This window comes from Kalmanozyma brasiliensis (assembly GCF_000497045.1).
Source record: "Kalmanozyma brasiliensis GHG001 unplaced genomic scaffold PSEUBRA_SCAF16, whole genome shotgun sequence".
In the NCBI taxonomy this organism is placed as follows: Eukaryota; Fungi; Basidiomycota; class Ustilaginomycetes; order Ustilaginales; genus Kalmanozyma; species Kalmanozyma brasiliensis.
Genome location: NW_015961955.1, coordinates 36,767 through 64,504, shown reverse-complemented (window position 1 = coordinate 64,504; position 27,738 = coordinate 36,767). Strand labels below are relative to the sequence as shown.

The 27,738-nt window shown below is 60.2% G+C and overlaps 8 protein-coding genes across 8 annotated transcripts; 4 read left to right on the top strand and 4 right to left on the bottom strand.

The window, feature by feature from the left end:
- Positions 1-159: 159 nt before the first annotated feature.
- PSEUBRA_001848 (Muskelin, N-terminal) lies at positions 160-5,319 on the top strand (the record flags this gene model as incomplete). The annotated part of the gene is made up of 2 exons (XM_059464720.1): positions 160-4,127; positions 4,608-5,319. 2 exons carry the CDS (start codon positions 160-162, stop codon positions 5,317-5,319), a joined length of 4,680 nt encoding a protein of 1,559 aa, XP_059320786.1.
- Positions 5,320-5,600: 281 nt separating this feature from the next.
- PSEUBRA_001847 (uncharacterized protein) lies at positions 5,601-6,278 on the bottom strand (the record flags this gene model as incomplete). The annotated part of the gene is made up of 1 exon (XM_016435040.1): positions 5,601-6,278. One exon carries the CDS (start codon positions 6,276-6,278, stop codon positions 5,601-5,603), a length of 678 nt encoding a protein of 225 aa, XP_016293423.1.
- Positions 6,279-8,930: 2,652 nt separating this feature from the next.
- Positions 8,931-9,671, top strand: PSEUBRA_001846 (uncharacterized protein; the record flags this gene model as incomplete). The annotated part of the gene is made up of 1 exon (XM_016435052.1): positions 8,931-9,671. The coding sequence occupies one exon, from the start codon at positions 8,931-8,933 to the stop codon at positions 9,669-9,671; it is 741 nt and encodes a 246-aa protein (XP_016293422.1).
- Positions 9,672-10,629: 958 nt separating this feature from the next.
- Positions 10,630-11,853, top strand: PSEUBRA_001845 (Ubiquitin; the record flags this gene model as incomplete). Its single annotated transcript, XM_016435061.2, has 1 exon — positions 10,630-11,853. One exon carries the CDS (start codon positions 10,630-10,632, stop codon positions 11,851-11,853), a length of 1,224 nt encoding a protein of 407 aa, XP_016293421.2.
- Positions 11,854-13,031: 1,178 nt separating this feature from the next.
- Positions 13,032-16,220, bottom strand: PSEUBRA_001844 (Glycoside hydrolase, family 2/20, immunoglobulin-like beta-sandwich domain protein; the record flags this gene model as incomplete). Its single annotated transcript, XM_059464719.1, has 1 exon — positions 13,032-16,220. One exon carries the CDS (start codon positions 16,218-16,220, stop codon positions 13,032-13,034), a length of 3,189 nt encoding a protein of 1,062 aa, XP_059320785.1.
- Positions 16,221-16,837: 617 nt separating this feature from the next.
- On the top strand, positions 16,838-18,130 carry PSEUBRA_001843 (Monooxygenase, FAD-binding; the record flags this gene model as incomplete). The annotated part of the gene is made up of 1 exon (XM_016435054.1): positions 16,838-18,130. The coding sequence occupies one exon, from the start codon at positions 16,838-16,840 to the stop codon at positions 18,128-18,130; it is 1,293 nt and encodes a 430-aa protein (XP_016293419.1).
- A 302-nt stretch (positions 18,131-18,432) lies between these two features.
- PSEUBRA_001842 (Prenylated rab acceptor PRA1) lies at positions 18,433-19,075 on the bottom strand (the record flags this gene model as incomplete). The annotated part of the gene is made up of 2 exons (XM_016435043.1): positions 18,433-18,905; positions 19,045-19,075. The coding sequence occupies 2 exons, from the start codon at positions 19,073-19,075 to the stop codon at positions 18,433-18,435; spliced, it is 504 nt and encodes a 167-aa protein (XP_016293418.1).
- A 668-nt stretch (positions 19,076-19,743) lies between these two features.
- PSEUBRA_001841 (Protein phosphatase 2C (PP2C)-like domain protein) lies at positions 19,744-27,294 on the bottom strand (the record flags this gene model as incomplete). Its single annotated transcript, XM_016435038.1, has 1 exon — positions 19,744-27,294. One exon carries the CDS (start codon positions 27,292-27,294, stop codon positions 19,744-19,746), a length of 7,551 nt encoding a protein of 2,516 aa, XP_016293417.1.
- Positions 27,295-27,738: the final 444 nt, after the last annotated feature.

Here is a 27,738-nt window from a genome sequence, read left to right as displayed (position 1 = left end):
TCAGTTCTGTACGCTCTTTCCGTCCACCATCATCCCCAGCGTCGGTCTCCGTGCTCCAACTCGAGCTCGTGCGTCGAGCTGCATCTCCAACGACGGGAACCCGCGCGGCCACATCGCTGTTCGAGCCAGAGCACAGCAGCCGCCAGCGACGACGCAGCCATGGCATCCATCGGTGCGGTGGTGGACTCCAACGATGCCGTCGCCCCACTCCAGAAGCTGCTCAGCTCGCCCAATGCTCCTCTCAAATACACCATAGCTCAGGCTTCCTCCTGGTCAGGCACCTATCATCCCAGCAACATCCTTCACAATCGCCCACATGAAATGTACTCGAGATGGTCCGGCTCCTCCCAGCATGCCGTCAACTCGGCTTCGTCGGGCCCAACTTCCTCCACCGGCACCGGGATGGGTGTCAATCCGGCGAGCTACCTCACCAATCCCTCGAGCAACAACCCAAATCTAGCTCCACCGACATCGTCAAGCACTGGCTCATCGCCCTCGTCTTCTTCTGCAACCTTGAGCGGCGGCGCACAGTCCTCCTCGACACGCCGCACAGCTACGGTGCCGGTAGCGAGCGGTGCAGCTCCAGGCCAGTCGCAAAAGCAGTATATCATCTTGAAGCTCGACAAACCTAGCGTCGCGCGGTCCATCACGTTCGGCAAATACCACAAGCCGCATCCTTGCAATCTTCGCGACTTCAAAGTCTATGGATCCGCTAGCATCGACAGCCTCTTGCCTTCTTCGTCCGTCAACGGCCGGCCCCCTGCTAGTAAGCGTCTGCTTCGTGGCGGCCTCAAGAACGATGCCATTCCTGAAACCTTCGAGCTGCGCTGGCTCGAAGATGCTGCCACCGGCTCCGGCTCTGGCTCCTCCATCGAGGCCTCGAGCTTCCTGCCTGCCGACGGCGAGCCAGATCGCCGTTCTGCCTCCAACGCGCTTGTCATCACGGGCAATGCCGTTCCCTTCGCCATTCGATACGTCAAGATCGTCCCTCTCGCTGCACACACACCCAACTACAACTTTTCCATCTGGCACGTAGCGCTAGCCGGCGTCAGCGAACCGGCTCTGGTAGCCCGTGTGGCGCGCAGCTACGAACAACACCGCCAGTCTACAGCCACTCGACTCATCCTCAAACATCTCCGCGAGCACGGTCATCTCACCGCCTTTCAAGCATTGCTGCAATCTTCTCGCCTCGCGCCTCCCAGTCAGACGGAGGCGGCTCCGCAACCGACCAAGATGCTCCCTTACAGTCCACATCGCCCCTTCGAACACCCTCTTCTCACCACACTCTTTGATGCGCTAGTCCGACGCGCTAGCTGGGACGAGGTTGAACTGTGTCTCAACCGAGCCGCGTACGGCGACCTGGTCGATCCTGCCAACAGCGGCTCCTCCACGCCCATGTCGCCCGGCGGTGGTGTCGCGTCGCCTACGATCGCCAGCCTCTCTCGCAGCGGCGTATGGACGCAACCCTGGCAAAAGTCGATGTTCTCTTCCTACATTTCGCGTCAGATTCCCAAAGCGAGCTGGTCGCAGATCCATCCCATGATGCCGTCTCTCCCCGAATCGGCAAGCAAGGCGCCGACCGCACCGTCAGGCAGAGGCGGCCATGCCATGGTCTTTGACCCCGAAAAGGGCATCGCCTATCTGTTCGGCGGATGGGACGGCCACCGGGATCTTTCCGACTTATGGGCGTACCACGTCAACGAGAATCGGTGGCGTCTGATTTCGCCCGACACTCAACTGCAAGGCGGTCCCAGCCCAAGGAGCTGCCACAAGATGGCTCTCGACGAAAAGAGCGGCTGCATCTACCTGTTGGGGCGCTACATCGACTACGAGAGCGCCAATCAATCCGAAGCAGTGCCCGCCGACTCGATGGCTCACGTCACTCGCAGCACCGCCACGGCTTTGTCGTCGGCCGCCGCCGCCGCCATGCCAGTGACCCCCTCCTCGTCGACAGCACGCACCACGCGCGCCAACTTCCTCGCACGCTATCCCGAGTCGATCGCTCGCGACATTCACATGATCCTAGGCGACAGCTCGCCTCAGATCGACGACGTCGGCATGGAGGGAGCCGGTGCGGGCGGTCAGAGCACCTCTGTGCGAGGGAGTGCTGTGTCAGGCGGTACAGGCTCAGCTGGATCGACATCGGCGCCCGCATCTAACTCGGAATCGTCGCCGCTCTTGTTTGGCGGCGGCGGTAGCAGCAACAGCAGTGACTTTCCGGAATCCATCGGACGCTCACCACGGGCTGCCTCACGCCTTCAAAGCAGTGTCCGCACCGATTCGCAGCAGCAGCGTCCACCGTCCATGTCGTCGCCTCCAGGCCGCGAGGCCGATCTCTTCCGTTTTTCGACTCGCTCTGAAAGATGGGAAAGGCTCAGCGCTGATACGTATGCTGACGGAGGACCCAAGCTCATCTTTGATCACGGGCTGGTGATCGATGCGCAGAACCAGATGATGTATGTCTTTGGCGGTCGTGTCACCGATCCGGATCCGGCCAAGTTCGAGTTCAGCGGCATGTGGCGCTACGACATCATCCAACGCAGCTGGACGTTCCTGTTTGACGACCGCACTTCCAACGGTGCCAAGATCCTCAGTCGATCGGGACACAGCATGCTGCTTGACAGCGGCCGACCGGGTGCTTCTGGCATGTCGCCTTCGCACACGCGTCAAATCTGGATCTTAGGTGGCCAACGCGGTGCATCGGCGACCTTCCTGGCGGACATGTACACGTACAACTTGGCCACGGGTGCTGTCCGCGAGGTGTCCCGCAACACGGCGCACAACGGGCCCGAAGCTGCCTTCACGCAACGCGCTACCATCGACGTAGCGGCACGCGAGATCAGCGTCTTCATCGGACTCATCGGCGGCCGCAATGAACGCAAGAGGAGCGCATTTTGGATCTACAGCATCCCGAGATCGTCGTGGCGCAAGGTGTACCAGTACGAAGGTGGCAAGCAGTCCGAATTTGCCTCCGAGGCGAGCAACGGTGTGGCGGTGTCTGGTTTGGGACTGCTTGGGAGCAGCGAGGACGGGCTGCTGGGAACGGCCGACGGCATCGACGCGGATGGCGAGATGGAAGGCGACGACGTGCCCGAGTCAGGACCGCTTCAAGCGTTGCCGACCTACTCGGACGAGGCTGGCTCGGACGACGAGGAGATGCCCATCGAGCCGCCGACCAGCAGCTGGACGGCGTATGCTGGGCAGAATGCCTTGGATGCGGTCGGACCCGGTAGCGTTGGGGCGACAGCGACTGCCGCTACCTCCCATCTTGCCCCGTCCTCTCCAGCGAGCCGAGCTCGGCCTGGCAGCGGATCCGGAACGGGCACAGCAGCCCAACCGACAGAACCTCAGCCGAGATACGCAGCTCAGCTGGTCTTTGACGACCGCAAAAAGGTCTACTACCTGCATGGCGGCAACCCGGAAGACGCCTCGGATCGATCGTACCGTCTGGACGACTTTTGGCGATTGACCTTGCTGCGACCCACTCCGGGCGAGATTCTGCGCAGGGCCAAGTTCCGCGTCCGAAGGCAGCGCTTCTTGGAGATGACGCGCAACCTCGCACCGGCGATGAACGACTCCGAAGAGGAAATCGCAACGGCTGCGTCGGTCGCACCTGCTGCCAACTCGGGTGGATTCGCACTGGACGGCGGACCTCGTTTTGGCTTGGAGGCGCTGATGTACTTGCAGACCGAGGTGGGTGCGGTGGTGGATCACTCGGACGAGTCCGAGTCGCGCCTGTTCCGTCGACTCATGTCGCACCTGCTGAGCGCCGAGACGGGCGGTGGACGCATGCCCCTGTCCAACGGGGACACTGCCGACGAGACGCTCGTCCCCACCGACCGCACCTATCCTCTCCAAGGCATCGGCTCCTCTCCACTCAACCCGCACGCCCATCTCGCCGCCTCTTCCGACTGGACGGGTGCCGCAGGCTCGAAACGCACGCGCGAAGAAGCGGAAACGGACGAAGCCGAGATGGCCAGCTCGGTCTCCTCGCTCATGAGCGGCGACGATGCGGGTTCGGAGATGATGCTCTCGGCATCGCAGGTACTGCAGCATCGGCTGAAAAAGGCGGTGCCAAGACTGCCGACAGTGCACGTGAGGGACGACGAGGGACGGCCAGGGGCATTGTACGTGGAAAGGACCAAGCTGTTTCGGGAGCTGATCGAGTATTTTAATCCCGAGCTGGTGGAGCCAAGGGCCGAACTGGGCGGATGTATCGAGGTTGCGTTGGGTGGGTGAGAAGCAGATACCCTAGTAGCAGAACACTACGGAATGGAAAAGCATTGCAGCAACGAAACCGAGCGAGTGAAAGAAGACACCATCGTCAGCAAGTGAAGTGTTGGGCTAGGATCAGGTGTGATGCTAGATCGCCCGATCCGAGGTCCGTGCCAGATCGACCGATCGGACGCGCTCCAGGAAGCGCACGGACGAGCTGCTCTCGACGCGGAAACTGGTGTCGTGTCGCCGCTTTCTTCTTTCTTCCTAACCTCCAACCAACGCTTCGTCTTCCCATCTTCACACCTCATCTCGATATCGAGCATATCCATCCGACTGAGCCTGCTTGCTTCGTCGAACACCTCCTGAATCCCTCTCACCAAACCGAACAGCGTCGATCCAAAGATGGAATCCAAGCTCCAGTCGCTCAAAGTGGCCGAGCTCAAGGCGCTGCTGACGACGGCGGGGTTGGGAGTATCAGGAAACAAGCCGGACCTCATTGCGCGATTGCTCGAAAACCCATCTGCAACTGCCTCTCTCGGCGGTGGCGAGGCAGCACCTGCACCTGCATCCACCGCAGCGCCTTCTGCCCCTGCACCTGCGCCAGTGGCACCTGCGGCGTCGACAGCCACGCCAGCAGCCGCACCAGCCGCCCCTGCACCCGCGCCTGCAGCAGACGAGACAGGTCCATCGGAAGAGCAGCGTCGTCAAGCACTCATTCTCGAACTCGAAAAACGCAAGGCGCGAGCAGCCAAGTTCGGCACGCCCCTCGGCGAGGCGGAACGCAAACTCGAACGAGCGATCAAGTTCGGTCTCGACCCCAACGACGAGGCGAACGTAGCAAAGCTGGGCCAGGCGCTCGGCGCGCGTCCCGCCAGCAAGGGCGAGCGCAAATCCAAGGAGGCCAAGACCGAGGCAAAGGAGGCGAAGACGAGCCAGCCAAAGGAGAGCGAGGAGGAGAAGGCGGCGAGGCTGAAGCGGGAAGAAGAGGAGAAGGAGAAGGCGAGGAAGCGTGCCGAGCGATTTGGGATCAAAGTGGATGACGAGGGCAAGAGGAAGAGGGACGAGGGGGTCAATGGTGCGGAGAAGAAGGTCAGGACGTAGATGCTCAATCACGACCTTCGTAGGCTAGAGGGGCGTGTTCCGCGATACGATTACCAAAAGGGGAGGCGGCACAACTGCGCACACACTACGATCTGCTCAATGTAATATCACACCGAAAACTTGGCACTTTGCTGCAGGACATGCGTTGGCACGGAAAGCAGGCTCAAGCCACACAGAGAGATGCGATTGCACTGAACGAGGTTGTGGCTACACACCCCTGTTTCCGTGGCATCCTTGAGAATGCACAAAGCCAGGATGGACTGCGTTGCTACCGGGAGCGCCTAGCTCGACTTCTTAGCCTTCTCCTCGGACGCATACTGGTTCTTGAACGGGAACCCGCTTACGCTCTTATCCTTGGCCCCGCTGTCACCTGCCTTCTTCCTGTTCCTCGTCAGATCGTTTCCGAACATGAAGACGCCAAAGCCCCAGAAGGCAAACGCGGCGTGAGTGAGGCCGACGACTTTGCCGAACGTTCCAATGCCCAACTTGGCAGGGTCGGCGGCATCTTTGGCGGTGCGGGGACCGGCCTGGGACCAAGCGGTGAAGGCGTTTGCTGCGAAGAACAGCGCCGTTACAACGACGGTTGGGATGCGGAAAGGGGATTTGCCGGAGGAGGACGAGTCCGGCATGGGAGCGGTGGTGACGGGAATCGCACCCGAGAGGATGAGGATCAACGCGGCCATAGCGAGCATCGAGATGGCGTTGGAGTGCGATCCGTAGCGTTCCAAGGGGGTAAGCTCGGGACCTATGGCCGAGATCGCATTGCCATCGTTCGAGGACGAAGGCTGACCCACCGCCCCACGCGGCGTCGACAGCAGGAGGAGCAATCGAGGGAACAGAAGAAGAGGCAGCGAAAGGAGGATGAGATAGAGGGAGGACGCGTAGGCGTACCAGTGCGCCGGGTTGGTAGGTGAGGACAGCGCATCCGCCGCGTCGTTGTTTCGCTTGCTAGTCTCCATGATTGCGATGAGGAGGTGTGTGATGGATGAGAAGGAAGGTCAAGACGAGGATGGGCTTGTCTCAGGTCGAGCAGCTGATGAGGAGGACAACTGCGCACGGACGGTGGAGAAAGCGCGGATGAGGTCACATTGCCTCTCAAGCCGGCAGAACAAAGCAGCGTCTCTCATGAATCATCTTTGCAGTCCCAATTGCAGCCCCCACTTGCCGGTTCAACTCGGCTCGCTGTTACATTGCTGCGTGCCGTCGGCTGTCATACCAAACGGATGGCCGCGCAAACTGATCCCTTTGACAGCGTCACTTTGCAGTCGAAGCGAGAGCGTCCAATCAGGGTCCCGGATCGTGTGAAGCGGATGTGTACCTCTTTCTTCAGTGCCACCTTGGTCGCTGCGCAGCCACAGATACTGGAGCGCTCGGGAGCTTCGACGAGTCTCGAGGCCAGGCTGACGGAAGGTCGCAATGTGAAGCACTTTCCAATCTCGAATCGTGTGTCTCGCCGTCATTCTGCCATCCGAATGCTGTGCTCGCGAAGAAAAGGCGAAGGCAGCTGCAGGGTCTACGTCATGTTGTCATTCGTTGCTTTGCCACGTTGCTTATTCTGTCGCCGTGTGAGATCTACACTCACCACATTCGAGTCCTCTAATGCTGCCGAGGGTACGCCAAGCCATGTGACCTTCGCCCGTCTTGTCGGTGTGCATGGATGGAAGCAAGGGGCCGGCGCAAGGTCGAGTGAAGAAGCATGGGCAGCGCTCGGATCACTCGGCGTTGACTGCATATTTGCACCGAGCGGATGTCAAACCCATCTCTAGAGAAAATAGGCGGCTGCTCACCTGTCTCTGCCGTCTGGACCCTGAGTAGGAGAATTAAAAATTAAAACATTTGATATTTCAACTCGCCATTGCCAGACGAGCTGACGCTAAGCCTGGCGACCGAGTAGCGGCCAGCACCATCTTCCCGCTCACATCCATCCTGCTGAACAAGATGAGAAGGCTGACTTTGAGCTGTTGGAGCGAAGGCATCGATGTACAGATGGGAGCAAGAACAGACAAAGAGCGAGAGCAATGCTCGCCATTGAAAAGCCAGCCCAAATTCCGCACACGGGGTCGGTCATCGACGACATTCCAGAGCCAATCTGTAGCAAAGGGATGACGATGCCGGCCGTCGAATGCCAGCTTTGAACGCCGCTGTCTGCCAGCCGACGTGCATCTGCTGTTTGCTGCAGCGTCGATCGCTACCAAGCCGAGCAGCATCTGTCGCTTCTTATTGTCCCCACTAATGCACGCCCTCGTTGCTGTCTCTGCGCTCTGCAATCGGGTCGCTGGCAGCTTGCATCGACTTTGCTTTTGTCTCCGCAGCGTAGGCCCCTATACGACCGTGCACTCTTGACGGAGCAGCAGTACGGCCCTTGTCCACTGGTCGCTGCATCTGCTTTCTTCCTCAAGCGACTCGTATTGTCTCGCGCTCCAAGCTCAACGCGTCTGTGTCTGATTTGTAACACTGAGACACCTTACGCGCGAAGATTTGGCTCGAAAGGCTGCACTATGCTCTTGCGCCAAGGAGCAGAACACGCTGAGCGCATAGCTGCTGGCTCTCGAAAGTGATCCGCCGGTCTGTCTGGTGTGTGTCCTGCAAAGTGAGGAGCGGGACTGGACAGCAATCCGCTCGTATGCAGTCTGCCAACCGACTCGCTGTCAAAAGCGGGCGGACTTGCAAATTTGCCTGCAACGGCACACTGGAAAAGGGCGTGGACGCAGACGCCTGGCTGCCTCGGCAAAGACCAAAAAAAGCATGCTCGCTCGCCTCCGCCGTCCAGCTGTGCATGCTGCATGCTGCTCGCCGCTGGCTGCCATTCAATGCAGATCTGCAATGCATTGACGATCCAGTCTGCATCCCTCCCCCGAGCCTGTCCCTTCCCTTCCGTCCCTGCTGTCTGCAACCATGATCGTCGTCGTCGACTAGCCCGGGCTTGGCTGTCGACTCCTTCGGACGCAGTACAGGCTGGTGTGTGTGTTGTTTGGTCCGGGGTCTTCTTGAAGCCGCCCGTCTCGCTCGCTGTCGATCCTCCGCTCACAACGAGCCGAAGGAACAGGCCAGCGCCTACCAGTCTGTACAGGCTGTCCACTCGTCCCCTTGCCATTGTGTGGTCTTGCCGTTCCATAGACTCAAAAGCGTCCCTGAACGCCTAGCCTCCCTTCTGAAGATCCTTCCATACACACCTCTCTTGTCTCTTCTCCACCATCTCACTCCCACTCTCTATCCACTCTCTATCCAGCTCCTTCCCACTTTCCCCTTCCCATATTCACGCTCTACACACGGCCTCGCCAACCCATACACTCTCTTTAGAACCCAACTCAGAACACTCTTTTTTGTTGACTCGTCCCCACCCATCACCTCGCTTCAAGCCTCGCATCTCTGTTTCCCACGCTTTGGCTTTTGATCGATCTACCCAACAAGCTATCCAACCCTGTTTTGGCTTGACAACCCGCAATCTTGCCACCGAAAGCCTCACTTCATCTCTGATCTTTGGACGCCTCGAGACTCTCTGTTCAGAAGCGCCTCTTTTCATCGCCCCACCGACCGTATCGACTTATATACATCGATTCACCTATCCGTTCTATCATCCTTCTTCTCCAAGACAATTTCTAGACATAACGATGCGTTTCAGCACTGCTACCACTCTCTCGGCCCTGCTCGCCATCGGCAGCGTCTCTGCCTCGGTCCTCCCCCGAGTGCTGGACAACTACGACCTCGCCCAGCCTGTCGCCTTTGAGCAGCGCGAAGTGGCCCCCACCCCTGCGCCTGCCGTCGAGGAGCGCGAGGTCCCCATCCTTCAATGTGCCGAGACACCCATCAAGATCGGACAGCTCAAGCTCGCCTCTGCTTCTGGCCGTGAAGTCTCTGCCGCCTTCGAAGGGCTGCGCAACGCCGACGGCTTCCAGAAGCTCGATGTCCAGAAAGCCGGCCAGTCGGCACGATTCGAGAACTTTGCCTTCACTGCGTGCAACAGCACCTTCCTGGGCTACCTCCCCGAAGCCAACAAGGCCGCCGAAGTCACCTACGGTCGTCTTCAACCTGCGCACCTGGTGGGCAGGCGTTGTGTTTCGGCGGACAAGCTGGCCACCGCCGACGGCAGGTTGATCGCAGCCAAGTGCGATCCCAGCGACGACTCGGTGCAGCTGACGCAGTTTTGGAGCTTGACCAAGCAGCCCGCTGCGGAAGCGGACAAGTGGGAGTACTATGTCAACTTTTTGGGCTCCCCCGCCGGCGAGACGCCCGACTTCCCGGGAAGCTACACCCTGAGCCTGGCGCACAAGGGCGCCAACAAGCTCGTCCAGCTCAACCACTCTGACGAGCCCGGCAGGAGGAGCGCATACTATCTCAAGCTGGATTCGTGAGCGCGCGCGCCACCGCTCGAGAATCTGATCAGCCTCTCAGAAAGGTTCTCTCCGTTTTCCCTCAGTGTACGCTCCGTCTTTCGTGTTCCCGCTCCACACCCAAACTGTATCTTAGTAGCTCCCCCGTCCCCTTCTTGCCCACTCTCGTCGGTCAAGCGGCACCGTCTCTCGAGGCCAACTTTGCGTCATGCCAGTGCGATCCAGCATCTGCTTCTTCGCATCGATGGACCTCGTGGACGTTCGCGCCGCGGACCGAGAGAAGTCTGCCCCTCTCTCTCTGCCGTGTCTTGGGTTTTCCCCTCATCGTCGTTTTCTTTCGCCCCTGGTTGTCTTTCTCTGCTTTCAGCAGCTGTTTTCCCATTCCCTGTTCGGCTGTTTCACAGTTGTGTCTTCAATCGAATCGCTTTTTGGGCTGCTGAACACTATCAGACTGGGATGCATGGTTGCCGTTTCGCTTGAGAGCCTGTCGATCTACACTGCCAATCGCTGCCGAGAGAGTCTCCGTCGGCTGGAGTCAGAGCGTCAACGTGACGAACGAGAATGCTCCGGTGGGGTCAAGGGCAAACGTGATCGATATTGTGACCGCTCGAAGGCAAGGAGAAGGAGTGCAGCCCTTGAACGCTTTCTGTTCCCATTTCCATTTCAATCCGCTCCCCACCATTATAGCAGATTTGTATTGGATCTAGTGGAAATTGTAATCGAAAGAGGTTGACGCGTCCAAACCTCCACTCTGCTGCAACGCTGTGTTGGAAAAATTGGATCGTGCTGAGCAGGTGAGTGCTGTGCTCGCAACAACACCTCTTCTTGCCACCACACACACCGGTCCATATCCACCCACATCGCAGGCGACGTCAACTCATCGCAGACACGCACATCGGTCGATAGGATCACTACTCCACTTCGACGCTCCATACAAATCACCTCTGCACCGCGACACGTCGCAGCAGTCCTACCCACAATGAAGCTCCTAATCAAGTCCCTCGCAGGGGGCAACTTCCACCTGGACGCCGAGCTCACCGACACCATCGGCACCATCAAGTCCAAGATCCAAGACGTCCAGGGTCATGCACCCGAGTTGCAAAAGATTATTTTCTCCGGCAAGATCTTGACCGACGACAAGACGGTGGGCGACTGCAACATCAAGGAGAAGGATTTCCTGGTGGTCATGGTGAGCAAGCCTAAGGCTGCCAAGCCTGCTGCGCCCGCTGCATCCACCTCGAGCACTCCCGCTGAAAAGCCTGCAGAGGCCGCACCCGCTGCTACCGAGGCGAAACCCGAGCCTGCTGCGAGCACCGACACCACTACCACCGTCGCCGCATCCACCGACGCACCCGCCACCACTGCGACAACCGAATCCGCCGCGCCATCCAGCACGGACGCCGCACCCGGCAACTCGACGAGCTTCCTCACCGGCGGCGCACTCGACTCGGCCATGTCATCGATGATGGAGATGGGCTTCGAACGCGAGCAGGTGCAACGCGCCATGCGAGCCGCGTTCAACAACCCCGATCGTGCCGTCGAGTACCTCATGACTGGCATTCCGGAACACCTTGCCAACCCGCCCGCTGCCCAACAGCCTTCCGCAGGAACCCAACAGACGCCTGCATCCGCTGGAGCGCCAGCGACGCCCGCTGCGCCTGCGGGGGCTGGTGGAGCGGGGGCGAGGGTGCCGGCTACGCCCGCGACGCCAACGCCCGCCAGTCGTGCCGGAAACCTGTTTGAAGCGGCGGCGGCGGCGTCGGCTCGCCCCACCCCCGCGCGCTCCGCTCCCGGCGCCGGTTTGCTTAGCGGCGGTGACGACGAGAGCGGCGAACAAGTGATCGACCTGGGCAACCCGGCGATGCTAGCCCAACTTCAACAGCTCGTCTCCCAAAACCCCGCCGCATTGCAACCCTTGGTTCAGGCTATTGCACAATCCAACCCGCAACTGGCGGAAGCGATGAACGCCGATCCGCAGGGCGTGCTCGCCTTGCTCGCCGGTGGCGCTGCCGGCCAGGGCGGCGAAGAAATGGACCTGCCCACAATGGAGGAGTTGGAACCCGAGGACCGTCAGGGCGTAGAGCAGATCGTCGCCATGGGCATCCCCGAGGCTAAGGCCATCGAGAGCTTCTTCATGTGCGGAAAGAATGTTGAGATGGCCGTGCAGTATTACTTTGAGAACCCGGGGGATTTTGATGATTAGCGGAGCGAGCGGAGCGAGCGCGGGCAGCGGGTTGGCACGTCGAGCGCAAGAAGGGCCGGGGGGAGGATGGATGTCAATGCAAGCTTTTCCCAGATACACATCCAGATGTGCGTGCGAGAAGTGCGAGTCAAGTGCGGGATACAAGCGCGGTGTGGACCGAGATTAGTTGTGAGTGCGACCCAGGCGTGTCGATTTAGGACTTGCGGAAAGGGGAGTTTTCGGGCGAGGCAGACGCTTGGACGGTGTGTTTGAGGGTCGGAACAAGTGACAACCCGTCTGGAGTGGGAACACTCGCCGTTGAATCCGACGGGCGATGATGCATCATGCTCTGCCCAGTCGACCCATGGATAACCACGTTGGACCGTGTCAAGGACCGCTCGAGTGTGGGGGGTCGAGGGGTGCGCGAGGGTGGGGCAACGTGAATCGAGGCGTTGGATCGCCAGCCTCAGCCCCCTCGGATCGCTGCCAGCTGACGTTGATCCAGAAACCCAGTTCAAACGACCGCAGACAGTCGATGATTTCAGGATGCAGCAGAAACGAAAACGAACGACTTGACATGATGCTGAGAAGAGGACTGATGGGACGCAAAAGCGACGCCTGGTGGGGGGGGGACACACGACGAGCGAGAATGCGACGAGTGCAAGACGATCACGAAGAAACGAACAATGCCATTGCAAACGACTGCAAAGTAGGCATACCGAGATTCCTCAAGAGATGCAAGCGAACAAGGGACGATCACGAAGAAACGAACAGAATGCATTGCAAACGACTGCGAAGGGCGACAAGAACATGCTGAGGAAGCGACACTTGGTGGGAACACACGACGAGTGGGAGTGTGACGAGTGAGAACACGACGAGAGAGAACGCAACAAGCGAGGATGCACCGAGTGAGAACTGCGACGAGTGAGAATCGACAAGTGAGAAAGCGACGAGCGAGAACCCGAAGAGCGGAGCCCAACCCAAAATATGCTGAAGACCCAACAACGGAGGAAGCAGGACGGCGAGTGCGAATGCGAATGCGAACAGAACCGAAACCTGACGACGAACGATGGGTAGGGTGGTGAGAGGCTGACGTTGCGCAGCTCTCTCCTCCGCCTTGGCGAGTCACCCTAGGAGGGGGCGAGGACGACGGCGACGAGGAAGAGAGAGTGGGTATGATTAGTCTGCCAGTCGTCGACCTAGGACGAAGGATCAAAGTTGTCAAACATCGACGACGCCGTCACCCCCGCAAACCAGGCCCTCTTCCCCTCTTCCTCCCCCTTCCCCTGCGCACCTCCAGCGCTAACAAAGCGCACCCTCACCACCTCCCCCGGCTGCAACCAGAACCCGTTCCACGGCCTACACTGTCCCTCTTGACATCTCGCAAAGAACCCCACTTCCCGCGTACCGTGTTCGAGCCACACCCATGGCGCGACACTGCTACCTGTGTTGCGCACTTCTACCACCCACTCGTTTCCCTCTGAGGGAAGGGAGAGTTCGAGCTTCGGACGCCGACCTTGGTCGTGCAGCCGGGTGAGGGTGCGTTGAAGCGCATGCATGGGTGTCCAGTATGCTCTTGTGTCGTTGAACGAGAGGTGGAGGTAACATCCTTCGTCACCGCAGAGGTTGGTGACGTTGTCGAACGTCTGCACCGTCACCGCACCAGCACTACCAGTCGTATCCACCTCGAACCGCCGCGTCTCCCTCCTCACGCTTCGACCCGTCCAATCGAACCACTCCATCTCCACCTCCCCTCCCTTCTCTCTCACCGCTCCACTCCACACCACGTTCACATCCAACCTGTCCACCGTCCCATTATACACACCTACCACCGCCACCGGCGCCTGCATCCCCGCCATCGCATACTGCACCATCTTCCACGCACCGCCATACTCGACACTGCTCCAACTCGTGCCCTCCCACACGTCGTTGAGCTGCCACACGACCAGTCCTCGATTTCGCTCGCGCGTCGCCGCCTGTACACGATATACGCTGATCTGATTCGCCAGGTACAGCGCGTGGAAGAGCTGGCTGCTGACGCTCCACCTGTGCAGCTGTTCGCGTTCCGACAGGGATGCAGAAGGGACAGGAAAATACGTGGTGACCGCAGAGAGGAGCTCGGCCCGACCGGTGTCGGCGGCAAAGGGATAGGTGAGATTTGCAGCGGGCGGATGCTTGAGGTGCGCACGAAGGACGGTCGAGTTGACCGAGTAGTCGCCGACGAGGATGCGGTCCAGGGTTTGGATGGACGGCAGTGAGAACATGCCGAATTCGACCATGAAGCGGCTGCGCGGGTAGGAGGCGATGTCGAACGCCTTTGTGGCGTCGTAGCCATAGTGCTCGCCAGTGCCATGCAGCTCGACGCCGCGAGTGTAGTTGTCGTATCGCCCGATGTACGGGTCCAGCTGGATGTAGCCCGTTGTTGTAGAGCAGGGGATGTACGATAGACCCCTGCTGATCTCCTTGACGCGGTCTCGAATTACAGTATCGAACAAGAGCTCGTAGCCGCGCTTCCACTCGGCGTCCTGCTCCCACTTGCCGTACGCAGTGAAGAACAGCTCACCTTCGTTGTTTCCCACCACAGCGACGACGCTCGGATGCGTAACAGTGTCCACCATCACCTGTGCGATCTCGCCGCCAACTTCCGATAGAAAGTCGTTGTGGTACGGATAGAGCGAGGCGGCAAACATGGCGTCTATCCACACCATGATGCCTCGCTCATCGCACAAGTCGAGCAGCTCTTGAGACGGGTAGGCGCCTCCTCCCCAAATACGGACGAGATTGACATGCGTATAGGTCGCCGAATCGAGCAGCCAGCGGAGGTAGGCTGGGTTGGTGCGTGGACCAAGCGTGTCGAGCGGGATCATGTTGGTTCCCATCACATACACTTCTCGGTCGTTGACGAACAGCCGAAAATGCGAGCCGGGCTGGACGCCTTGCTGGACTTCCTCGGGAGAGACGGTCGAGAGATCGAACACGGCTGTGCGGAAGCCGACCCGCTTTTTGACCTCGAGCTTCAGCTCGTCGCTGTGGACCACAAGCTCGTACATGGTCTGATTACCGTAGCCGCGCGGCCACCAGAGTTCAGGACCGTACTTTCCACTGCTTGGAACCTCGAAGGTCGCGTGCACAGGCTCGTTGAGTCCAGCAGACACGGTCGACGAAGAGAGCAGCGCATCGAACGTGTGCAGACCGAGAGAAGGGATCGAGAGGCGCAGCGACGGCCAGCTGACCTCTCTCGACGAAAGAAGGGTGAGCGTGACATTGACGATCCAGGTCGCGTTCGGATCGGGTGGCGGCAGATTGTTGGTCTGTCTTTTGCGATAGATGTCGACGCCCAAGGCCAGGACGACCACTGTCGGCTTTTCTGCTGTGATCGCCAGATCGCTAGGTGTCTGCGCTGCCTCGCTAGCGTCTGTGATATCCTTAGAGTCCTGATCGACATCAGGAAGAGCGATCAAGTAGGCCGGCTTGTGGGGACCCACAGGAACCAGAGCCGGCCCCCAGTCCCAACCGAAATCGGACTGCTGCTTGCGAACAAAGATGCGGTTGGGATACTCGTAGTCGAACGTTCGGGGTCGGAGACCGCCATTGAGCTGGTTGGGGTAGCCCGGGTCGAATTTGTCGGCTTGCTGAGCAGCATAACGGTTCGTGTTGTTGAAGACGAGCGTGATGTTGGTGTTGCGTCCACCATCCGTCCTTTGGGTTGTGGCATTGAGATCGACGAGGCGCGAGGGAATGCGAAAGGCATACCACTTGTGCTGGTTGTGGGTCTCGCCGATCAATTTACCGCCGACATAGACTTGCGCGATCGTATCAAGGCCCTGGAAGTAAAGCCATTGCTGCTGATCAGCGCTGCGACCATTGCGGGAAGCTCTGATCCGCTTCAAGACGGGTTCGAGATCCGCGGTGTAGGTCCATGTGGGCTCATCCGGGATCCATCGGTACAGGCCCTCATTGAGACCGATAGAGGGGTCCTGGATCACGCCGGCACGTAGCAGGTCGAGATGGGCAAGCGAGGGAAAGAGCGCATCCACTTGAATCGATCCATTCGTGTTGGAGAGGGACCAGTTCAAGCCAGCAGGCGCAGCATCATCGAAGACGTCACTCGTGGTCTGCTTCGGGACCTTGTCGGCAGTCAAGCTGGTTCGATGACCGGCATGCTGCAAGGAAAAAGACTGCCGATGCGACTCGGCAGATGACAGCGACCAGATGTGCGCTTGGCTGCGGTCAGAAATGGGCTGGTGAGACGAAACATGCTCAGGAAGGGGCTGCGCCAAGGTGGCATCGATGGGAAGCTGCCATGAGTGCTGCTGCTGGCTTGTGGAAGCAACAGCGACGACAGCCTGGGCGATCAAGGTACCAATTACGAGAAGATGTTTGGTCATGGTGGGCGAGACCGCATGCCGCGGGTCCAGTCCGATGCTTGATATTGTCGCGTCGAAGAGTGTGGGGTTCGTCGTTGGGTGAAAAGCGGCTTGGCCAGGGTCCAATCTGAATGCGCAGATCGGCAAGGCAGCCAACCAAGGTGCAAGTGCGGAGAGAGAGAAGATTGCAAATGGCTCAGTTGATGGCCCATGCACCCGCACGCAAGCCAAGCCAAGCTCTAAATTGAGGGAAAAGCCGTGATTTCCTGCAATTGAATTGCCGCTTGTGTTGCTGACGAACAAAGACTTTGTGATATGCTTCCCCGCGTTCGCGCATCTCGTCATGGTGGTCGAGTGAAACAGCGCCGACCATGCTCCTCGTTACGCTCATGCGAGATGGTGATGAAACCAGCTGCCGAGACGATGCTGTGTGTGGGTCGTGTGTGAACTGTTGCCATGCCGAGGCCTCATCTGTCGTTGTCCAAGCCACCCCAACGCTGTGACCAGCCATCCAGGTCCCACCAGCTCGATTGCTCTCTCTCTCATCGGACCCTGCTTCACCTCCCCCGCAGACGTATATATCGCTGGCCCTTCGTCCATCCTCGTCTCCCTCTGCTCCTCCACCACCAACCGCAACAATGACATCCTCTCCCAAAGACTTCTCCGTCGTCATCATCGGCGGCGGCATCGGCGGCCTAACCCTTGCCATCGGTCTCCACACCCGTCGCATCCCCGTCCGGATCTTCGAATCCGCCCCGCGCTTCGCCGAGATCGGCGCCGGTATCGCCTGCGGGCCCAACTCCCAGGAGGCGCTCAAACGCCTCGGTCTCTACGAAGACTTTTTGCAATTTGCCGACTTCCCCTCGCGCAACCTCTTCTTCCAATGGCGTCTCGCTGAAGCCGAGGAGAATACGCTGCTCAGCGAGACCTTCTGTAAGAAGTACGGCATGGCGAGTATTCATCGTGCCGAACTGCTGGATACCTTCATCAAGAGGGTTCCCGAGGAGATCTGTGGGTTTGGTAAGAGACTCAAGAGTCTGCACCAAGACGACGGGAAGAAGGTGAGGATGGAGTTTGAGGATGGAACCGTCGAAGAGGCGGATCTAGTCATCGGATGCGACGGAATCCACTCTCGTGTTCGGGGCGCACTGGATCCGACCACTGCGGGCCCGTCCGCTGTAGCGGGCTCCGAGAAGCTCGTCTGGTCCGGCACCTGGGCGTATCGTGGTCTCATCCCACGTACCACCTTCGTCTCCGCACTCGGCCCCGAAAAGGGCGAGTTCTACGCCGAAACGGCCCAGATGATGCTAGCCAAAGACTCGCATCTGCTCACCTTCCCCATTCAGGGCGGCAAGACGGTCAACGTGGTTGCCTTCAAGACCGATCGCACGCGGTGGCCCGAACGAACCGCTTTCCCAAAGGGCGAATCGTGGACTCAAGAGACTTCCCAACAAGCCCTGCTCGACGACTTCGCATCCTACAGTTCGGATCTGCAAAAGATGCTGCGGTGCATCGAAAAGCCGTCCAAATGGGCACTGCATCAGATCGTCCCCTCTCTCACATCGTATACGAACGGGCGGGTGATTGTCACGGGTGATGCGGCACACGGCGGTACCCCGCACCAAGGCGCTATGGCAGGACAAGCCATCGAAGACGCCCTCTTCCTCTCCCACCTCCTCGCCCATCCCAAGGTGCATAACGGGAATCTCACAAAGGCCCTCCAGGTGTACGACCAGATTCGCGTTCCAAGGGCAAATCGCGTGCTCGAATCAAGCCTCGAGGCGGGCGACACGTACGAGTTCCGCGGCGTCGGGGCGGACGATCCCCAAAAACTCGGTCAGCATCTCGTCGAGAGGTTCGACCACATTTGGGACTACGATTTGGACGAGGAGAACGAGCAGATGAATCGATGGATCGAGGAGAACCTGTAGAGATATACTGTACCCGAGATTGTCTTAATACACCGTTCGCAGACAAAGACCTCGCTCGCGATGATCCATCCGTCTCGGCATGAGCGTTCTTGGCAATCCTCTACGAATCGGTATCGATTTTGTGAAAGAATGTGATTGCTGAAAACCGGATGACCGTTTCTACTGGGGGCTCGGTATGAGCTTGAATATATACAAGGCGAGTGCAGTTTCGCAGACGATTCCTGTTCGCTGCGTGCTGCACAGATGTGTGAGCCGGTGACCCATGTGTCTTGTCGAAAGCGCTGAAAGAGGTCTGGACGTCCCTAGACAGTTTCGACCCCCGTATACTCGCTGCTGACAGGCGGCTCGATGAACGCAGCGTGCATCAGGATCAAAAACGCGCTGCTCCCCACCAACCAGAACATGAATCCGAACGGACTGGCGAACCACAACAGCGGGATCCCAATGACGAACAATCCCGTGTAGAGGCTCTTCTGGGTGATCATGTGTTCTCCGACCTGCATCGGTTCCGGTGCGAAGCGGTTGATGGCCCAGAAACCGCCGACGAGGAACACGAGCGCCACCAGCAACAGCGTGTCCATGATCATGCCGTAGATGGTGAGCAGGAGGACGATGACGGCGTAGTTGCCCGAAAAGTGGCGCGTGTTGTACGTCACACGTTGGAAAGCCTCGTTCGTGTCCTTGGGGCGCGAGATGCGCTGGTGGTCAAAGAACTCGCCGAGCGGGCGGAGGGACGAGAGTCGCTCCGAACGGAGGCCGCGCAGCTTCTCCGGGACTGTAGCAGAGATAAATGAGCAAAGGGTGCGGTTGAGCTGGTCAGCTTTCACTGCTTCTGTGCCTGTCGAGTTCGATTGGACCGACGTTGTCGCCTGAAAGCGAGACAGGAATGCAGCAGCAGGAGTGCAAGTACTTACGCTTCATGGCGATTTCCAATACCTGCGCCATGGTTGCGATGTTATCGTGTGGTGGTGATCAATGGGTCCGGGTCCTGGAAGCAGATGAGCAGCTGGCGTGCACCTGGTGATCGTCCTTGAGCTCGTTGTTCGCTTGAGCGTAAGTGCTTCGAGAGGGTACCGTGGCGGTTCGAAGGTGCTTGATGTCGAGCGAATGAAGAAGTTGATGGTAGGAAGCCAACACTCCAACGACGCCTAGATAGATGGAGAGCGACACGACTCGGGTTTCGGCGGTGTTGTTTGCTTGCTCCGTGGCTCAGCGGTGCGGTCGTTTTCAGGGTGCAAAGGGTTGCCCGCGCCTTTTCCCTCACTGCCCGCTCGCTTCCAACGCGCCTCACAAGAAGAAATTCCAAAACTCAAAATCATCCAAACTCAGCCAGCCAGCCAGCTCACCACGCTCAAACCCTCCTCCGCTCGGCGAGGTCGTATGCACCTGCCTTCCCGCTCTGTCTCTGCTTTGACAGTTCAAATCTTCCCGCTCGCAGTCCCGCTTTTGCCAATCTCACACTCCACGCAAAAATTCGATCCATCGTGCCACACTCGTAGCATCTCTTCGTCTCGGACAGACACCGCTTCCATTGTCACGCAGTGATGAGATTCGATATGACCGTTGCATAAACATAGGTACAAGTACAAGTAGGATGGGACAGCATCGTCACGTTACGGGAGCAACTCGATCATCCGAGCACGAGGGCTCGTCAGCGGGCTCGATGGCGTCGCCGCAATCGCGCGTGGCAGGGATGGCTGCGAGAGCAAACTCTGCAGCAGCTCCATCACGCTCGGATCCGCGCTGAGATCCCTGCTCCCATTGGCCGTCTTCTCGCGCAGCACGTTGAGCGTCAGCGAGGCTACGGCGTTCTGGATGCGCGTCGTGAGCTGGTCCAGGATGCCTGCCAGCTCTTCGTCGGTCGCATCATCTCGGATGCTGTAGATGAGCAGTTCGGGCCGCATGCTCAGCATCGCCTCGACACCCTTTCGGCGTGCCTGATGCGACAGAAGCAGCACCGAGTTCTCGCCACCCGCCTTGTCTGTGTCGCCGTCCATCGGGTTCCGCGTCGCCTCGCCCAGCGGCGTCGACGGGTTGGATCGCGCTGCATCGCCCACCTTCGTCGCCAACACGCCAGGACAGACGGTCGAATTCGACAGGTACTCGAGACGCAAGCACAGCATGCCCACCTGCTTGACGTCATCAATATCCAACAACTGCACCGTCGGCTCGTACACCTGCGCCTTGGGCGCATCCACCGCATCGTCCGTCTTGGCCTGCTCCAGTCGTCCCGCCAGCTGCTTCGGGTACACCAGCCACAGCATCTCGGGCGTTTCGAGACCTTTCAATCGGCGCTCGCCCAGCTGCGAGAGACCGAAACCCATCCTTCGCAGCAACACCACATCTCGGCTGACGTTCGGGTTGAGCAGTCGGAACGCGTCCTCGTCCAGCTCCTCCTCGGTCTTTTCCAGATGCTCGCCGCCGCCATCGCCGTTGTCAGCCGCCGACGCCTCGTCAAACGTGCCCAGCAAGCCTTGCAGCTCCTTGATCACGTCTTTGCTCGCCAGGATCTGTCCACCATCGGCAGCACCGCTGATACGAGCCGAACGATTGACCATCGGACCAAAGTAGTCCATGCGTCGCGTGATCGGATCCGCCTCGCACACCGGTCGTCCCCAGTGGATGCCCATGCGCACCGACAGACCGCGGTGGATCAGCTCGCCCGACGAATCGTACACCTCCTTGCCGTCCTCGCTGTCGAGGATCTCGCGCGGCCAGTCCTCTTGCAGGAGCTGCTGCTGCACTGTGAAACACCACAGCAAGGCGGCGCTGACCGAGGGGAACGAAACCATGAACGCGTCGCCTTCCGTCTTGACCTCGTAGCCACCAATCGTGCGCAGCTGTCGACGCAGCAGGTAGTTGTGCAGTCGCATCGCCGTCTGCATGCCGTTGTTGGTCTCCCACAGCGACGTCGAGTTCTTGATATCCGTAAAGACAAGCGCCACCTGACCGATCGGCGGGGCCACCTCGCGATCCAATCTCGCCAAGGTGCGGTCGCCAGGAAGCTCCTCGCGGAAGCGACGTCCTGCCTTTTTAATGGCGTCGCTGTTCTGGTAGTTGGCAAAGTGAAGACCGGCTCCGTTGCGCTGGTCCGATCGGTAGAACAGATCGCCCACCGAGATGACCATCACCATGATGCTCTCTTCGGCACCGTAGCTGATGGCAAAGTCGCGCAGCTTCTGCGCCGCGATCATCGGATCGTTTCGCTGCGTGCGCGCAATGTCGACCGCCGTCTGGTACGACACGTACTGCCACAGCGTGCGGTTGGCGATGATGACAAACTCGTCCGAGTCGGTCAGCTGCACCGTCGTCACCGCAGGCGCAGCATTGACGATGGGGAAGAGGTGGAAATAGCCAAACGAGCGTGAGACGTCGAGGAGGTCGTTGACGTAGCCACGCAACGACACCCATCCTTCGGCCGATCGAATCCGCTCAATCTCGGCACGGTCGAACGGTTCGTGCTTGCTGCTGATCAGATGAGCCGTGCCGCCGTTGCGCGACAGGACAGCGAGCGCATCTCCCGCGTTGGCCACGTAGAGCGTTCGGTCCACCACGTACGCCAAGATGGCCGAGGCACCGGCGCGCCAGTCGTGCTTGTTGGACGCAGCGGCGATCGCGGGCGCCGAGCTTCGCGTGGCGTCGGCCGCCGCCTCCGCATGCGCTTCCGAGAGCTTGCGGCCGCCGGCATCGATGAGCGCATCGGCGTAGTCCTTCTGCAGTCGAAGGAACGCCCGACGAAGCGCATCCGGCACCGACACGGGCTCGCTCCCCTGCTCTTTCTGATGCTGCTGGAACTCCCACGACAGGCGATGTCCACTCCACTCGGCCAGATGGTGGGCGATGCGGCTGCCGACGTGGGCACCATGTCCACGTCCGTCAAAGAGACCAAAGACGCATTCGCCTTCGTCCTTGCGGAAGGTGGGGATCACCAGGTCGATGACGCTCAGGTTGTCGTGCTTGCCAAGCGCATCTGCGATGCCGTACGCCATGCCGTTGATCTGGGAGAGCGACGTGCGCACACGTCGGTTGTCCGACTCGTCTGGCGTGGCGTTCGAGTGCAAGGGCATCGTCACATCCATCAAGCCGAGCATGCGGAGGCTCGTCAAGCGACTAAAGTCGGAAATGTTCGACTTGCGCGTGAAGCCCATGTCGCTGAGCTTGGTCTTGATCTCGAGACGCGTGTTGCCCGACAGGTTGAGGTAGCGCAGCTCGGGGTTCATGTTCCAGTTCCAATCGTAGTGCCAGTTGGCAATGTTGTACTTGAGCACATTGTTGCCGACGTCGAGGTTGTAGAGCTTCTTGAGCCTGCCGAGCTCGACGGGAAGCGTGGTGAGCTTGTTGCAGTTGAGGTGGAGGATGCGGAGCTCCTGCAGCACCACCAGGTCATCGCTCGGAATCGTGCTCAGCTGGTTGCCGCTGATGTACAGCTCGCGCAGCTTGGTGAGCGTCTGCAGGGTAAAGTCGGGGATCTCAAAGATCTCGTTGAAGCTGAGGTTGAGCACTTCGAGCGAGGTAAGCTCGGACAAGACGCTAAAGACCTCGTCGCCGAGGCGGTTGTCACCGAGACGCAGCTTCTGCAAGCTGAGCGAGAGCGGCGCTACAAAGACCTCGGAGGGCGTCGAGATCTTGGTGTCACCGTTGCCGTTGCCGTTGCCGTTGCCGTTGCCGTTGCCGTTGCCCGTGGTGGAGCGGTGCGTCAACGAGGAACTTGTGGAGCCCTTTCGTGAGGCCAAGATGGCCGACACGCCTGCGGCGGGGGTCACGTCGCCGGCCGAGGTCTCGATGCGGACGTCCGGCGCTGTCGGGAAGGACTCGAGCAAGTTGGAGCTGACGTTGATGTGAGCGAGGCTCTCGCAGAGCCACAGCGATTGCGGCAGCGATTTGAGATTATTGTTGTGCACGAGCAACTCCTTGAGCGCTTTGAGATCGCCGATCGACTCGGGCAGCGTGGCAAGCAGATTGTTGCTACACGAGAGCGTCTCGAGTCGCTTGAGATCGCCGAGGTTGTCCGGCAGCACCACCAGCTGGTTGCCATCCAGCATCAGCTTGACCAGCGCCGGCAGCTGCGGGATCAGACCCTCCTCGAGACGCGTCAAGTTGGTCGAAGACAGGTCGAGCGAAGTCAAGTCGCACGTGGTGAGAGCGGCGATGCGCACCTTGCTGAGCGGGTTGCGGCCCAGCTCCACCTGCGTCAGCTGCGGACCCAGCGTAGCCTCGAACGACTTGATGTTGTTGCTCTCGGCCTGGATGTTCTGCAGGCGCGGTAGCCCGAGCAGCGACGAGACGTCCTGCACCTTGTTGCGACGCAGATCGATGGTGCGCAGGTTGATCAGCTCGCTCATGCTGTCTGGCAGCTTCTCGAGCTCGTTGCCGGCCAAAATGAATCGCTCCAGGTTCACCAGCTGGGCGATCTCGGCAGGCAGCTCGGTGATCGAGTTGAACGAAATGTCGAGATCGACGATCGAAGGCATCTCGCAGATGACCTGCGGGAACTCGTCGAAGCGGTTGTTCGAGATGTTGAGATTTCGGAGCGTGTGGATGCTGGCGAAGTACGAGGGCAGATCGAAGAGCCGGTTGTTCTGCACCTTGAGCGACATGAGCTCGTGGATGAGATCGAGGCTGATGTGCGAGAGCTCGACGATTCGATTGTTGGAGACGTCAAGATGCGTCAAGGTCTCGCTGTGACGCACACTCTGTGGGATGCGCTTGAGGGCGAGGTTCGAGAGTCGCAGCGTGCGCAGGCTCGAGCAGAGCTGGACAAAGTCGAGCGGAAGATCCGACATGGGGTTGCCCGACAGGTCGAGACTGACGATCCAGTCGGCGTGCTTGTACAAGAAGATGGGCACCATCTCGAGGTTGCGGCTCTGCAGGTCGAGATGAGCGAAGGTGTGCTCGCTCTGGCCGATCGACTCGGAGTCGAAGGTGGGCACACTGTCGGGGCGAAAGACGAAGCGAAGGAGATACGAGAGGTCGTCTCTGCCCATCTCCTCCAAACCATCGTTCTCGGTATGACCGGCTTGCATCAGACGACGCCGCTGGAGCTGCACGGGCTTGTCCGAGATGCCGAGCGGTCGCTCTGAACCCTTGTCGCGAACGAAAAGCCGGTAGGCGGCCGACTCGGTGGTGAGACTCTTGCGAGCGAGGATGGTCTGCACCTCATTGGCCGTCGACAGCAGCGAGCACGAGAGCGTGGCAAACGTGCCGTCGGTCTTGTAGACGCGGATAAAGTGGTTGCGAAGCGCGCTGCTGGGAGCCGCGTTGACGGCGGTGGTAGTGGACCGCTTGAGAGGATGGCCGTCTCGTCGCGCTGCTGCCGTGCCGATGCTGCTGTCGTCCTCGGCGGACAAGTTGGAGCCCAGCGTGGTGGTCGACGGCCGCGTGGCGCCAATGGAGCCTGCTGTGCCGGGACGCGTGTTCATACGAATCTTGGACGGACGATGAAGACCTAGCTTGCCGGCCGCAGCGGCAGCAGCGGAGGCACCCGCGGAAGCAAGCATGTGAGCGCCAGCGCCTCCTCGTGAACTGGGTCGAATGTGGCTGGAACCGAGCGGATGAGTCTGCGCGTGCGATTGCTGCTGTGCCAGCGCCGACTGGGCGACGTTGTTGGTCTGCTGCAGCACGTCGACGCGGCTGTTGGCGGTGTCGTCGACCGACTTGCTGCCGGGCAGCGGAGGCAGAACAGTGAGCGGATCGACCGACTCTTCGGTGCCTCGACGCGAGCCCGCCAGCGATGCGGCCTTCTTGAACGGGTCGTTGGACGAGGAGCGGAACATGCTAGCCGCATGCGCGGAGCTGACGCCGGAGCTGGAGCCGCGCTTCTTGCCATCCGCACCGTAGGTCGGCAGGGTCGGGTCCTCATCGTCGTCGTCCTCTTCTCCGACGTTGTCGTCGCGAAGGTAGTCGCGCATCTTGTCGGGCTGCACTGCCCAACTGTCGGGCGCCAGCCAGCTCGAGCTGGCCTCCTGGCCGGAGCCGGCGCTCGACTTGCGCACGCTGAGCAGAGGACCTCCTTTCGGATCAGCGGACGGCGGAAACTGATACGCATGATCGGCGCGTCCGTTGGCGGGCTTGTCCTCGGGCGTGGTGACTGCCCAGCCTGCGCCCGACGAAGCCGCCGCCGCCGCCGCGCTTGCCGCTGCCGCCGCTGCTGCCGAGACGTGACGATCTTGGTGGGCGATGCCCGGCAAGTTGGCGTACGAGGTCTTGGGCGAGATGCCGCTGTGGTTGGAGCGCATGCTGTGGCTAGAGACGACGCTGTCCTTGCGCTGATCGGCGGGAAGACCGCCCGCTGGGCCGGCGACGCCGAGCTGCTGAGACGAATCGGGCGACGAGGGGTCGTCGGCGGCGGCGGTGGAATCACGGCCGACAGGCATGCTGAGACCGGAAGGGGTGTAGGTAGGGGCTTGCGAGGCGTCGATGAGGGTGGTAGACATCTTGCGGAGGGAGGAGTAGTTTTGCATCTCGGCGAGGCTGAGCCGAGGGATGCTGTTGCGGGGCATCAGGTGAATCTGCGACGGGCGTCGATCGCTGAGGAGGGTGGACGACGACGCCATGGTGGACATGCCGGTGTTGTTGCGATTCGGCGGCGTACGAAACGAGGAGGAATGCGCCAGAGAGCCGTCGGAGAAGTGGGAGGAAGACTCGGCACCCCCCGAGGCCACCGAAGGCTGGCGATCGAGCGAGGAAGCCTGCGAGGGGGAGGGCGAGCGATAGGTGCCTGCTTCGGACGGATCGGGAGAGCGATGGTCCAAAGGGCTGGTGGAGTCGGTGACGGACCCCTGCAGACGTTGGCGAGCGGCGTTGGTGTCGACAAAGTCTTCGAGCTGGTCAAAGTTCATATCGAGCGACAGCTCGACTTCCTGTTCGATGGACTGGCTCTGGTTGGCGAGGTGTACGTCGCGCGCCGAGTCCGTGTCGTTCAGGACGGTCTTGCCGAGATGGTGACGAACGCCCTTGATACGTTTGCGAGGATCCTTCTTGGGTTGCTGCTCGAGTTCCAGTTCGTCTTCCAGACTAATGGCGGCGGGCATCGAGTCCATGCGAGACGCGAGAGGGTTCTGCCACGAGGGGGCACTGGAGGCGGCAGGCGGGTGGAGGTGAGAGCGCAGCGAGGCGGACGAGGGCGAGGGCGTGCTGGCCAGGGGCCGGGAGCCGTCGAGCCAGGCGGGGGGACGCATGGGGTTGAGGTTGGCCGCGTTGGAGCCGTAGCGGGACGAAAGCGAAGAGACTGAGGCTTCGTTGCGCACGGGATGGGACGCAGCTGCATTCGAATGGGCGGACGTCTTCTTTTTGAGGAAGCCAAAGGGATTGCGCGACTTTTTGGCAGCCAAGGCGCTGGCGTCTTTGGAGCCGTTGAGCGTGCTGGTGGACGTGGTGGCCGAGGGCGGAGTCTGGGGCCGCAGCGAGTGCTGGGAGCGGGGAGAAGTGGGACCAGGCGGGTCAAAGATGCCAAAGCTGGCGTCATTGTCCGCGAAGGCGAGGTTGGCGGTGGTTCGTCGCGAACGCGTCCTCGTAGCCGAAGAAGGCAACGTGTTGCTGGCGTAGCTTGCGGAGGAGGCATTGGGGCTGGCGAGGGGAGCGCGCGCGGAAGACGCCGACGAGGAGGCGGTGGACTGGTCGCCTTGGAAGAGGAAAGGGCTGATGTCTTGGTGATTGGCCGACTTGAGCCCCTTGGCGACCTCTCCGCTGTCGGTGGTTGCCCCGGCAGCGTCGGCGCCCGGGTCTCGCGACATGATCTGGCGCAACTCGTCCTCGTCGAACGAAGAGCTGATGCCATGGGCACTTGCACTGGGACCGGAGAACGAGTGACCAGTGTCAAAGTGATGGAGATCGGTGCGCGAGCGCGTAGGCGTGTAGGGCTGTGTATGGGCATGCTCTAGACGAGGGCGAGTGCGCGAAGAGGAAGGCGGGGTGGCAGCGCCAAAGTCGGGCTGGGAGGAAAAGAAGGGGCCTCCATGATTGCGACTGGGGGATGTGTCGGCTCGGTGGGTGAAGTTGGAGCTGTTGTTGCTGTCGTGAGAGAGACGACTGTGCAGGCTGAGATCGTTGTCGTCATGGAAAGCGGCGGAGCGTGGTTGTTGCTGACGTTGGCGCTCTTGGTGCTGCTGACGTTGCTCGGACGAGCCCACGGTGGGACGAAGGGTGGACTGCACGGCGGAGGACATGGCAGCTCCAGCTACAGCTGTGTTGTTATCGTGATGAGGGTATCTTGGTGGGTCGTGAGGCTGCGCCCAGGTCGGTGCTGGCTCAATATGGGCGGACTAAGCGCGTTCGAGGTAGGATGATGTTGAATAGATGCGTGTAATGTGTGATGCGGCCTCGCAGGAGAGAAGCGAGCTCAGCTATGGCTTTGCTGAATCCACGGTGCTGCCACGCATTGCTGAGGTGAGGATGTAGAGAAGGAAGGATGGAGATGAGAAGATGTCGACGAGAATGCTTCATGCCAATCCCAAATTTGGCTTGGCTCGGACGTGATGCGGAGAGACTGACTGCGACTGACAGGCACAAGCACAGACAGGCCTAGGCTCGGCTGCAAGCACCAGCAGCTTGCTGCTGAGTTAGCCGCGTCCCAAAGGGGTTGAGGCAGCCGAGCAGTGTCGCACCTCCAT